General features: G+C 40.2%; 2 protein-coding genes across 3 annotated transcripts; both read left to right on the top strand.

The window, feature by feature from the left end:
- The first annotated feature begins 1,135 nt into the window (after positions 1–1,135).
- LOC146718916 (coiled-coil domain-containing protein 42 homolog) lies at positions 1,136–4,462 on the top strand. 2 transcript variants are annotated; one of them, XM_085457538.1, is made up of 7 exons: positions 1,136–1,304; positions 1,411–1,516; positions 3,029–3,121; positions 3,199–3,333; positions 3,759–3,980; positions 4,083–4,241; positions 4,337–4,462. In XM_085457538.1, the coding sequence occupies exons 1-7, from the start codon at positions 1,267–1,269 to the stop codon at positions 4,454–4,456; spliced, it is 873 nt and encodes a 290-aa protein (XP_085313664.1). In that variant the 5' UTR covers positions 1,136–1,266; the 3' UTR covers positions 4,457–4,462. The 2 variants fall into 2 exon arrangements, with proteins under 2 accessions (XP_085313664.1, XP_085313656.1); XM_085457530.1 differs by having other exon boundaries at positions 1,137–1,304; positions 3,199–3,390.
- A 1,749-nt stretch (positions 4,463–6,211) lies between these two features.
- Positions 6,212–12,688, top strand: ildr1a (immunoglobulin-like domain containing receptor 1a). The gene is made up of 9 exons (XM_085457551.1): positions 6,212–6,504; positions 7,136–7,306; positions 7,769–7,918; positions 8,280–8,399; positions 8,551–8,697; positions 9,035–9,157; positions 9,271–9,452; positions 10,363–10,989; positions 11,134–12,688. Exons 1-9 carry the CDS (start codon positions 6,459–6,461, stop codon positions 11,170–11,172), a joined length of 1,605 nt encoding a protein of 534 aa, XP_085313677.1. The 5' UTR covers positions 6,212–6,458; the 3' UTR covers positions 11,173–12,688.
- The last annotated feature ends 214 nt before the right edge of the window (positions 12,689–12,902 follow it).

Raw genomic sequence — 12,902 nt, 5'->3', positions numbered from 1 at the left:
ACAGGTAGAATTATGCTTAGTTTGCACTATTACACTTGTGTCCGTTTTCATTAGTATTTGCCTACAGAGAGGGGCTTTCAACCACTGCAGATATGTTCCCGTTGAGTCCTCCAAAATCCCAGCTGCACATCGCTCAATCTAGATGAAGCACAAAAAGACCATCAAAGACCAAAAAAATAGAACATGAAGGGTACAAGCAGCGGCTGCTGTAGACACTTTTCACTTGTTGTATAACTTCATTCTTCACCATGGGTGGCTGATGGACCAACAACAGCACAAGCAAGATTAGCCCACTGACTGGTTGTACCACATATTTTTGATGCAGTTTGACTTTCTGCCCACAGACTGCCACCACTGAACCATAATGTTCCCATAACACTGTGATTGCTGCATAAAGGTTCAGTACAAATAAATAAATAAGAACTGAACAGTAGAACTACTCTGGGCCAAAGAATGAAATGTTCCCCTTCATGTCTAATTCTTTCTGATAAAGACTTAAAAAGAAAAAGACTTACTTAAAAGTGGCCGTGTAGCACGTTTACATTACTGTTGCACTTTTACCCAAGTGAAAGATTTGGATACAATTTGTAATTACTTAAGATATTAATAGGAAGGAAATAATTCACTTTTTGAGCTATTATTCTGTGAGTTTATGTGAGCTCCTTCACTGCATGCTTGTGATGGGAGGGTTCAGTGACCACTCACAGCCTGTGAAATGTCAGGAATGCTGTTGAGCAACTCTCATCTGTAATGAAGCATGGCTGCAAAGGAATATGACATCAACATACGCCATAGATGGATCTTAAAGGTTTGGTGTGGATGGAAGTAATTAGCTACCAACTGTTTCTGGTCAAAAATCTTATGGCAATCAGTGGACTGTTTGGTTACTGTCAGTTAATTCTGATTAAACTGCAGATGTAGGTTAAACAAGTGGTAAACACCTAGAAATCTACCTGTTTAATCAATAGCATTTCTGTTATTTAGTCAACAATTTAATTACAAATGTTTAAGTATTCAATGTAAATGATTGCAGGTTTCCATTTGTATGATATAAAATGAAATGCACAAAAATGGTGCAGTTTTCTACGGGTCTCGGCTGCAGCACCAACTTTAGCCGCTGCCGCGGAGACCTGCGCCTTTACAGGTTCCCAGAACTGTTACCATAGAAACGCTACACAGTCGTGAGTCTTCTGCAGGAAGGAGAGTAAAACTTGGAGACCGTACGGTTTACTCTGGCTGAAATTTGAAAAGACAACACATAAAGTCATGTTCTCGCAGCTAACGCCTGAGGAGTCGGCTTCACGGTGAGTTTGTGTGCTGCTTCTTCCCGTCCGAGCGAGTGAAGCCCAGCCAACATCAATCTGAGCGGTCAGTGCTGCTAACTTTCTGCCGCTGCTTGTGTGTGAACAGGATGTGGACAGCAGCGGGACGCGACAGTAGCTATGTCCTCGTAGAGCTACAAGTATTACAGCGAGAGCAGGAAGAGCTCAAAGCTAAGTACGAGGAAAGCAAACAGGTGCGGAATTATTTCTCGAGACGCGAGGCAGTCACTTCTCGCGATAGCTGAACGATCAGTCTGAAGGGTAGCGTGAACTTTACCAACGCACTGTAACTACTGAATGTTTAAGTATTTCTTATCTTAAAAACGAACAAATGTATTTAAGTTTCATCAAAGAATTAAGAGCACTTTATTGGGAGCATCTATTAATTCCTAAACAATTATCTAAACAGCCAGTTATCTGCCACTTAAAGGCAGTGGCAGGGCTGTCCCATCATTCAGTGTTGTTAACAATAAAATCTAAATAATAAATAAAATCTATTTGCTGTAAAAGTGTATGACTATATTATATGATATATCAGGAACTATTCATATAAATGCCATAATCTTTAAAAGAATTAAGGGATCATTCATTGCAGTACAACACTAATGAATTTAAACGTCTATGCAGCTTGCAGGTGGTGGTCACAGGCCATTGCTCTCTCTTTATTCCTGAGAGATTTTTCTGTACATTTAGTTTTTGCTAGTGTCCTTGTCAGTAGTGGTTGCATGAGATGGTTCCTTCTTCAGCCCACTGGAGGAGCTGTATGTGCCCCCCCCCCCCAAAGAAAAAAAGAAGCCTATTGCCTCCCAGCACAGTCTTAGTAGTAGAGATAATAGGAGATTGGCTATGCCAGAGGGCTGTAGAAGGGCATCAACCCAGCTGGGCACCAGCATCTGCACTTTTAAGTAGGAACAGGAGGAGCACTGCTAAAGCCCTTCAAAATGACCTCCAGTATGCTACTTGTGCATGTTTCTGAACAAACTATCAGAATCAGACTCCATGAGGGAGGCATGAGGGACCCACCTCGTTTAGGGGGACCAACTGGATTGAAATTCACAAATAGTATGAATGCATCTTCACACTATCATGCACCCACTGCCAAACCAGTCATGCTGGTTGATGTTGCAGGCAGCATAACATTTGCCATAGTGTCTCCAGACTCTTTAACGTGTGTAAAATATGCTCAGTGTGAATCAGTGCCAGTTTTGGTGTTTCCTGACAAGAACAGAGGTCTGTGGTCACCACCTGCAAAACCATTCCCTTTTTGGAGACATGTCTTATTTGTGCCTCTCCAGTGTACCTGTTGTCACTTTCATTTGGGCTAAAGCAGGTGAAATTGATTCACATTGGTTTATGCTTCCTAACTGGACAGATGGAGATCGTTAAGTTTATGTTTTACTGTAATGATCAAATGTTTATCTTAATTGTTTTAAACAGTGCAACTTAATGTACAGTAACTAATTTTATAAGCACTTGATATGTTTTGTATACAAATATCTTAATTTTGCTACCCATGCTCATAATTTCAGAGGGAAGAAGAAGAGTAGGACAGCATAAGAATTCAGATTTGCAAGTAAAATATAAGTATCTCTAAACTGTACTTTCATTACAGCCCAGAACTGCGACATGCTTGTCTTCTTGTAGCAAAAGTCTCATACAAATTTTGGCATAATTTTTTTTTAACCCTATTATGTGGGTTTATGTAGGTGTTGGAGAGTTTGCAACAGCGTGAAGAGGAGTTGCACAAGAAGATAAAGGAAATACAAGACCTGCATTTAAGCTTTGACATGTATCACAAGGTATGACAGGAGATCACGTTACATGCTATAAATGTTATGGGAGGAACAAAAAAGTAAGGCCCTCAATCTGCTTCTAGAATGAAGAAGCTAATCGAGCAATCGAGAAAGCAGAGCAGGAGAGACAAAGGGTGCTTCAAAAAGAGGCGGAGATAGAGAGGCTGAAGGAGCAGTTGGCCAAACTGACTGAGGAGAAACAGGAGCTCGAGCATCAGGTGAAGAGACACTCTGTGTACAGAGATCTCTTGGAGCAGCTGCTCAAAATAACTAAGGTACTGTAGCTTTTGAATACAAGTATTACAATAAATGTGACAAATATTATTCTCAATTCAGTACATCATCTGATGCTTTAATGCCTGTTTTTAACATATATGGATAAAGTGAGATATTTGACTGTCTCATAAAAAATATCAGCTCAATTTGAATGTGATGGATATGGATTTATGGGATTTGCAAATCACGGCATTCAGTTTGTATTTGCATTTTACAGTCCGTCCCATCTTTTTTGGGATTTGGGGTAACGATTGCTGATGATAGCAGTGGATTTGTTTCAGATCGCAGGCAAACTCTGGCACGTTTGAAATAGATGGTAATTTGCTTTTCGGGCTACATCCTTAATGAGAGTGTAATTGTGTTGCAGTTTAAAGATGTGGCGGCGCTCACGGATCATTTAGAGAGTCTCCTCCACTTCAGATGCCAGCTCTCTGAGAGGGAGAGTAAGGCACAGGAGCAGGCTGACGAGCAGAGAAAAGCACTGCTGACACTGGAGCAACAGCACAACCTGCTGTTGCTGCAGAGGAACAACCAGCTGTCTCAGCTCCAGACCAAGCTGGAGAAAACTCACTCTGAAGGTCTAATATGGGTATGACACATAATCCTGGATCAAAATCCCAGCTTCAGTGCTAAGACGGCCTTAGATGTTGGCGTCTTCTGAATGAACTCTGGTTGTCCTGTGTTCATGCAGGAGAAGAAATGGAATAACATACAGGAAACGGCTGCCAGGAAAACACTGAAGCTGGGACAGATTAAGATGGCAATTTTAAATCTGTATGAAATGACTGGTGGCCAGGTAGGAGGAGAGGAAGGTGTGGATGTGAATGACACTGAGAAACAGCTGGAGCAGGTGTGTACCTTCACAGAGCAGAGACGGTGAGCAGCTGACAGTGAAACATTAAAATGAAGATTGTAACACACACCCCCCCACTGTCTTTTCCTTAGGTCAAGCAGTTCTTCGAGGACCAGACGGACATAGTGCAACAATATCAGCCTCACTCACAAAGGCGTAACAATGATCAGGGAAAACAGAAAAGCAAAACACCCACAAATAAAGAAATATGAACAGACTGTCTTATGAAATTATTTGTACACTGGATCTGTTTAAATATTGTTATTACTATTTTTTATCTAAAGTCTATTTGTGTGTTTATGATTTGAATGAATTAACTGAAGTTGAAATAAGTACTGTAATGTGTAAGTGCTTACGGCTTTAAAATGTAATTCGCTGACTCAACTTCAGAAATGAATTCAGCAAACACTGACGAACATGAACTGCAATCAGCAGCTGCTTTGCGTTTACTGTATATTTATGTACTGTCAGGATTAAAGTAATAAGGGGGCACATAAAACTAGCAGGCCTGTGCCAGAACTGAGCAACTTTCCATCTAACTACAAACGCACAACAAACACTTGTAGTAGGCTACACACATAATGAGTTAATTGGTCAGTACGACAGTCATTTAGCTTCTTATGTGATCTTAATCCAATAAATTAATAACAACAACTTTATTTATATAGCACACTTAAAGACCAAGGGTACACCAAAGTGCTTCACAATAGTACAGCAGATTAAAACATGAATAATTAAAGACCATTAGCAATGTACCGAGTATGCTAGCGGGTCAATGGCACTAATTGGGCAAGAATAAAAGTTAAATAAAGAGTAAATATCACATCATAATCAATAGACACACATGGATATCAAGTGAAGAGATATATATAATGGTAAGCACATAAATGAAGATGGTATAGGAGTATTAACTAACTGGAAAAGCAAGGTTAAATAAGGGAGTTTTTAGTCATGATTTAAATGTTTGGATGGAGTCGGACGCACAAATAGCAATGGGAAGGTTGTTCCACAAATTAGAAGCAACCAGGGCAAATGCACGGTCACTTCTGGTCTTAAGCCGAGATCTAGGCTGTACCAAGAGTAATTGGGCTGATGATCTTAGGGCTCTCCCAGGGGTGTATGGTCTACGGAGTTCAATGAGATAGCTAGGCGCTATATTGTTTATGATTTTAAAGGTAAGCAGCAACATTTTAAATTCAATATGGTATTTGACAGGGAGCCAGTGCAAATCATTAGTTAACTTGTAACTTGGAAATAATGATACTTGTTTAATCCCTGACGCCTACTAATAAACATGTCAGTGCACAACTCATGAACCCAGTGAATTGTTCCAGTTTCACTTACTTGGTTAATTAGACCTGTTTCCACTTGGAAGTTGGAATAGAAGAAATTATGATGCTGATCATTCAGAACAGTTAAGCTACAATAGTTTTACACAAGCGCAGTTGGTAAGTATACTTGAATATGAACATACCAAAGAGGTTGGATCTGTGTGTGGTTATATGAGTGTAATTTGTTTTCACTAAAACACAGATTATTATTGTTGAGGTTTTTATGAAAGACTAGAAGACTTTGATTAGTCTAGGAAACAAAGGCATGAAGAGCAAAGCCCAGCTTCAGTTTTTCCCTCCCCTGTATTATTCATTCATGAGTCACACAGCTGTTTTGAAGGGATTTCGAAAAACATTTCCTAACACCTGGAAGAGCAAATATTTGCTTAACAGGAATAAGCTGAACATATTTTTTCCTAATCCAGGGATGGTTTCTCTCCAGCCCAGTCAAAAGATTGAATCTAGAGTTCAGAACACATTTGTCACAGTGTCATACAAACAAAATACTCCTACAGCCAGAGAAAATCAGATAAGATCAGTGAGATGTTACAGGTAGTATCTGTTTATGCGCTTGCAAATGATCGTGGCATTTTCCTGCTTTATACCTGCCTACGCCACAGGAAAGCTCACCTGTTTCGGGGTGGAGCCATAGATGAGCTCAGTCTCAGGGATCAGCTACAAACATTGGCTAATCTTCAGTGGCACTCGTAGGCGGAAACAATGAGCAGTTTTGGTTAGGCCAAAGTGAAGCTAGAAACTCGTGTTTTGTGGAGTTTTTTGTGGTAATTTTTTTTATTTTTTTTTAATCTTGGGAGTGTTGCCTCTCTGTTTGTATTTGGAGCCGAAGGTTTTGGGGTGAGGGGGTTTGTACCCTTTGGTAATCATGGAGAGACTTCCTGTCGCTGTCGTACTGCTGTCGCTTCTGAAAGGTAATTTTTTTTTTTTTTACATGTTAGCTTCATGTTTGTGTAAAAACAAGTGTACTAAACCAGTTTATCAAGAAAATGTTAAAAAAAAAAACACTTACAAAAATGAACATCAGTTTAAGTATCGGTCACATGACACAGGTGTTTACATGAAGCAATCAAACATGACCGTCTTGTTTCATAGTTGGTTAAGCAAATTATGTGTTACTCGTCTTTATAACCGATTTAAACATTTGTCTGTCGGAGATTATTAATATTTGGGTCACTTTAGAGATACTTGGGACCCTAACCATTGAGTCACTCTTTAAAGTTAAGCCAACGATTTTCTTTATTTCCACTCTGGAAAGAGTCACTGCGCTATGCGCACACTTAGATGAACTCATCGGGTTTCATTCCACCTTTTCAGTGTTTGTTTGGTAGTTTCACAGTAGGCCACTTCCTGTGTCTTTGTCTGTGCCACCTGTTTTTCTGGTCCTGCTACTTTGACATTAACTCCTTGGCTCATAGTAGCTCTCACTCATTGTCTCCTTTCCTCTATTCTTCTTCCTGGACTTTTGCTGATAAATAATGTAACCTAATGGATCATTGTATAATACTATATGTGGTTAACTCTCTGTCTGTTGTCTTTCTGCAGTGTCAGTATGCGTTCAGGTGATCGTTCCCTACACGCAGTACAGCACGCTTATGTTTGCCAAAGTGGTCCTCCGCTGCGACTACTCCACCTCTGCAAACCCCCAAAACGTTATTCTCACATGGACTTTCAAGTCTTTCTGCATGGACCCTGTACTGCAGTATTACTCCACAGGTACAAAAGCAACTGTCACCTGAGGGGTGGGGGGTGCCGCCACAGAGTGGGATTAAAGTGCCAAAAAACTTTCGGCAACGGTGACAAAGATGGAAATCTATGTAGATGTAGATTTAAATGCATATACATTTCTGTGCATTTCTGCCCTCTGCATTAATTTGATCTAATTCTTGGGGTTTTTTTTTGTTTGTTTGTTTTTTTTCAATCAGTTCTTTATTTTATTTTTTTTACTCTCACCTCACTTGGTGTGGTGCTTCCTACTGCACACATTTCGTTTTTGCTATTCCCAAGGCTGCAATGAACAATTTCAATAAGAATAATAATTTCATCTATGATCATTTGTGGGTTGTACCTGATGATCTTGTCTTTTGTGAACCACCAGTTTTATCCCAAACAGCCAGTAACATGTTTTGGCCAGTTGTCAGTCTTTGCACTATTAAGCTTTTACATCTGGTTTTGCAGCATACCAGGCTCAACTACAGTTAGGACAAGATCCATCAAATGACTGTCCAGACCGTGACCGGACAATACGCACTGTGGTCCAGAAAACAGGAAGCAACCAGCCTATACTGGGAACAGAGTACCAGGAACGGAAGATTTCCGTCCAAAACCGTGAGTTCACCCCAAGATGAGCCTAAATGTGATTTGTTTTTTTTTGTTTTTGTGGTTTTGTTTTTTGTTTTTTAAGCTGAAGCACCTGTATAAATCTTTTAAATAGATGCTTGGTACAATATGAATTGGTAGTTTTGTTCAAATAACTGAACTTTTTTTTTTTTTGGTTGTTCTTCCTTCATTTTCATTATGTGATCATTTTTGCAGAAATAAAGGATTAATAGTATGTTATCCTGATGGCCTTTTAATTTGTAGAGATGGAAGTGAATTGACGAATGCTGTCCAGTTCTTTGAGCTTCTGAAATTAGGGCACAACAGAGGAAGTTGAATTTAATCATGTATGTTTGCATTGTCTGGACAGAGGCAGATCTGGTGATCAATGAGGTGATGTGGTGGGACAACGGGGTGTATATCTGCAATGTTAATGCTCCTGGAGACACCAGTGGGATCACTTCCAAAGAAGTCAAACTCATTGTCTACAGTAAGAAAGAAAATATGAATGCATAAGATTAAACACAGCAGAAGCTGCAGCTTCTGTTAATGTTATTAATGCTGTAACATACGCAAAAACCTAGTCTGCTTCTTAAGACACAGAACACAGAGCGTCTCCCTTTTTCTTCGTCTTCCTACAGACTGGTTGACTGTGTTGCTCATCATCATCGGTGCCCTCCTTCTCATCCTGCTCTTATGCATCTGCTGCTGCCAGTGCTGCCCTCAGATATGCTGCTGCTATGTCCGCTGTCCCTGCTGCCCACAGAGGTGCTGCTGTCCTGAGAAAGGTAAAAGCTTTCATTTAAGGGCGCTTCAACAACAGAAGTCAAGGAATAAGGCAGTTTGGGAGTTGAGGAGGAAAAAAACCAAGCATGAAGGAAGGAAGAATATTTCATTGCCTGTATATCTAGTGAATGTTTGATTGCTGTTTCCATTGCTCCACTCAGTTTGGTCATTAACAGATCCTTTCTGCAGGCCTTCATTTGTGTTTGAAAGTACCTATTGCTAATAGCCTTAGTGAAATCAAACATGTGACCTTATCATGCTGCAAATAAAAAGCCCATATACTTTGAGATAGCCTCACTGAATCTGTACATACTAGAAATTGTTGTTCTCACGTTTTAGCTGTGATGCAGCATCGTATGGTGAAGCAGGCTCAGAAGGCCATGAATCCTTGGTTAGGAGGACAACCAATATATGCACCACTGAGCTCCGCCCCCAGCCAGATGAACCCAATGCTCTACGCTGGTACATGCACACATTAATCTGCACATATTAAAGTGTCAGACTTAAATAGGTTATAATTTGCTGTTTCCTTAAATTTTCTAAATGCTTTTTTTTCTTTTCTTTTTTGTCTTCAGGGTCTGTTGCAGGAAGCAGCATCCCTTTAAAGACTATGCCTCTCCCTCCTCCTCAGTCTTCAGCTTACAGCATGCCCCCTCCCAGTGTCCAAGGTAACCGCACGCCAGCCAATAACAATCACATGCTCGACTACCTGGAGAACCAAGTGAGGGGGTTGGAAATGACCAGTCCTCTTCTACAGGTATGTTCCCACGACTTTTAATGTAAACAAAAACACATTTGTTGGTTTACAGCAGGGGTGGACAACTCCAGGCCTCGAGGGCCTGGAGTTGTCCTTGAACCAACACAGCTGATTTAAATGGCTAAACTAGCTCCTGCAGTTCTCCAGAGGCCTGGTAACAAACTAATCATGTGATTCAGGTGTGTTGACCCAAGGTGAGATCTAAAACCTGCAGGACACCGGCCCTCGGGGCCTGGAATTGCCCACCCCTGGTTTACAGGCAACAATCTGTGAATTGTAATGGCTCCTATGCTTCATGGCCTACTACGTCATGGGCGTTGCACTTGTTTGAATACTTTTGCTTTCTGTATCGTTTTTTTTTTTTTAGCTAACACAAGTCAGTTGCGACGACTTTTTATGACTTATGTCTGACTGATGTCATCAGAGAATTAAAGTGTGACCGTTTCAGACGGGCTCATCAAACCCACAGTGAAGAGAGAGCTTTTTGCTTAGTTTTAAACACGTCTTTCACTTTTTATGTCAAGAATGCATATAGTTAGAGACATCCAGACTTGACACAACACGTTAATCACAGCATTGTGTTAGAAAATTAAATATTACACTTTAGAAGGTCACAACTGACTTGGTGTCTTCAGCCTCGCAATTTTAGTTTCCTCAGGAAACAAAAATTCTTAAAATGGTGGAACATTTTCTGCTTTTCTAAACCTGAAGTTCCCTGTAGTGGTTCACTTCATTTCTGAGGCTTATCATATTGACGATAAGTGTCTGATATATATTTTTTAATTTATTTTAATGATGCAATTACCATAACAGTATATACTCTATTTGTAGCATTGAACCTGGGCACAGTTTTCGTTTTGTTTTTAAGTTTTAGTTATATTTATTTCTTCTTATCTCTCTCTTCTTTCAGTCTCAGCCACCCCCCCCACCTCACACCCAGCACTATGCACCTCCTGCCCAGCACTATGCGCCTCCTTCCCGCCACATGCCCGTCAATGTCCCATTTTCACCAGGCCCCCCCAGCATGATCTCTGCCCTCAACGATGGCCCAGCAGAGCGTCGTGTCATTACGCTTCCGCCAATAAGGGAGTCGCAGTTAGGTAGAGTTCCACCTCCTGCGCCCAAGACCCGGCCACCGAGTTCCAGCGAGAGCAGCCGCAGTGGCTACACTCGTCGCGACGAGCAAGGGGGAGCGGGCAGACGTTACCCGTCACCTACCAGATCTAGAGCTATTCCCCGGAGCTACAGCGAGGAGTCCCTGGATGGGCGGGGTCGCAGCCGGGCACGAGAAGGCATGGACCGCCCTCGATCCCGTTCCAGGGATGACTTGTTTGACAGCAGGTCCAGAGGGAATTACTCTCCCCCAGCAGCACGACACTCGAGGAGAGGGTCCTGGAGCTCAGATGAGGGAAGCAGCAGAAGAGGGGCGGTGGGAGGTGCAAGGAGAGGAGGTGGAGGCTGGTCCGATAAACCTCCCAGTTACACAGAGTACGAGCCGGGACAGAAACCAGGAGCACGAAGAAATGATTATTACTCTGTAAGGAATACTTTGCTTTAGTTTGCAAACTTGCAAGTACACCAATGCACTTGTATCACACATTTCTCAAACATGCAGTCACTATTATAAATAAAACCTCTGTTTGCTAGTGCAGTGAATCTAAAGTTAGTATGTCTCTCTCAGGACAAGGCGTCTCGCAGTGGCAACAGCATCGTCATCTGAGCCCTCCATCTGCGAAACACACTGACCTCTGTTTCAGAGAGCAAGCCAACTCATTAGCCTGTTGTCTGGCTCTGGGTAAACCCTTTATATGCCCATATATATATATATATTTTTAATCTGTGAAACGACTAACTCTTTGTACATCTGATGAAGGACATAAACTCTGAGATTGAAAAATCCAGATATTCGTCATGCTTTCCGCTCATACAGGTGGATAGAGGTCAAATGGCTCATGAGAGAAGGGAAACCTTTTAAATTAAATTAAACCAAATGATGATTGTAACTCTGAAGAAATTGTGGTAATACTCCCCTCGGCTGGTTTGTTAGTCTAAAGAAATTATTCAGAAGGAAATTTGGACTAAAAGCTTGTTGCGTTTTTTGTTTTTTTGTGCTGAAGCTCTATTTATTTGGTAGTTAATTCTTATAAGGGATAAAGTCATGAAACAAACGCTACAAGGTGCAAAAGAAAAGTCTCTCAGGGTGAGTAAGCATTTTTGTTTTTGTTACATTATAATTTATAGTTTAAACCACATCAATATGATTACATTTTATGCTTTTGTTAAATCACAAAATATTGCTTTCACATCTCCATAATGTCTTTAGTGTCTTTTGTATTTGCTATATTTTAAAAGAAAATGCATACATTACTTGGCTATGGTTAGAAAATGCATGTGTACATAACTTGTATCTCGTTGATACTAGGAGTAAATTAGTCATACAGTCAGTGGAGTGACTGACCTTTTTGATTCATTCACTGTTATTACAAGCTATTTTTTCTCTTTTTAAAAAACTGTACAGTTACTTTGTCATAGTACTTCAATAAGTCTTTGACATCTGGGGTACAACGTACCTGTGAGTTGCTCTTCTTCCTGTTTGACCTTTGAGCAACTTGATAGTCGCACATGTTGTGTCGATAATCTTTGCGATATTCCATATGTAGAGAGAAATCATCAAAGTAGGTTGCCATATCTTATCACACTGCCACTGTTTTCTTGACAGCCATAGTTTTTAATATTCTGAACTATTTGCATATCTAAATATAGCCTAAAATGCAAAAGCAATATCAAAGTATGTATCCAAAACCTATAAATTATCAGACATCGACTATACACCCCAAACCCCAAAACGATTCACAGTAGAACTGTAAAATAAAGCCTAAATATGATGCAAATTAAAGCTGATGGCAGGACAGTTTATGTAAAGGTCAAGGTGTTGCAGGAGAATTATAGTTTTGGGGTGGTTTTTTTTTGTTGTTGTTTGTTTTGTTTTTGTTTGGTGGCTTTTCACATACTGGCAAAGCAAGTCAGTTGTTTTTGCGCTTTAATGTAGATTTTTTTTTTTTTTTTTTGTCTTAATGTCATTTTCAGCTGGGTTTTTTTTCTTTTTCTGTTATGGTGCTTTTATTTTTTTTAATTTTTTTTTAAATGAAACTGTTTTCTGTAAAGTCATTGTACAAACCTACTTCCCAAAAATTGGGAACCTGTGTAAAATGTAAATAAAAATGAGAATGTAAGAATTTGGAAATCTCAAAAGTTTTTATTTTATTCAAAACAGAACACAGAAAATGTGAAATGTTTAAACTAGGACACTTCACCATTTCATGGAAAACATGAGCTCATTGTCAATTTGATGGCAGCAGTTCATCTCAGAAGTGCTGGGACAGGGGCAACAAAAAACTGAAAGTAACTCGCACTAAAAAGAAACAACTGGAAGAACAGCTAATTAGGTTA

Source organism: Copadichromis virginalis, linkage group LG1, assembly GCF_057382275.1.
Source record: "Copadichromis virginalis isolate Kocher_CV1m ecotype Utaka linkage group LG1, C_Virginalis_male_GT1.1, whole genome shotgun sequence".
NCBI classification, from domain to species: domain Eukaryota; kingdom Metazoa; phylum Chordata; class Actinopteri; order Cichliformes; family Cichlidae; genus Copadichromis; species Copadichromis virginalis.
This window is presented reverse-complemented; position numbering and strand designations above follow the sequence as displayed.

What these genes read in the sequence shown, in the direction of transcription:
- LOC146718916 (XM_085457530.1), top strand. Translation starts at nt 1,267, where the DNA reads ATGTTCTCGCAGCTAACGCCTGAGGAGTCGGCTTCACG. An exon ending in AGCTGCTCAAAATAACTAAG is followed by an intron (nt 3,391 to 3,758) that starts GTACTGTAGCTT and finishes ATTGTGTTGCAG; the next exon opens with TTTAAAGATGTGGCGGCGCT. An exon ending in CTGAGAAACAGCTGGAGCAG is followed by an intron (nt 4,242 to 4,336) that starts GTGTGTACCTTC and finishes TCTTTTCCTTAG; the next exon opens with GTCAAGCAGTTCTTCGAGGA.
- ildr1a (XM_085457551.1), top strand. Translation starts at nt 6,459, where the DNA reads ATGGAGAGACTTCCTGTCGCTGTCGTACTGCTGTCGCTTCTGAAAG. An exon ending in ACTGCTGTCGCTTCTGAAAG is followed by an intron (nt 6,505 to 7,135) that starts GTAATTTTTTTT and finishes GTCTTTCTGCAG; the next exon opens with TGTCAGTATGCGTTCAGGTG. An exon ending in GTGCTGCTGTCCTGAGAAAG is followed by an intron (nt 8,698 to 9,034) that starts GTAAAAGCTTTC and finishes CTCACGTTTTAG; the next exon opens with CTGTGATGCAGCATCGTATG.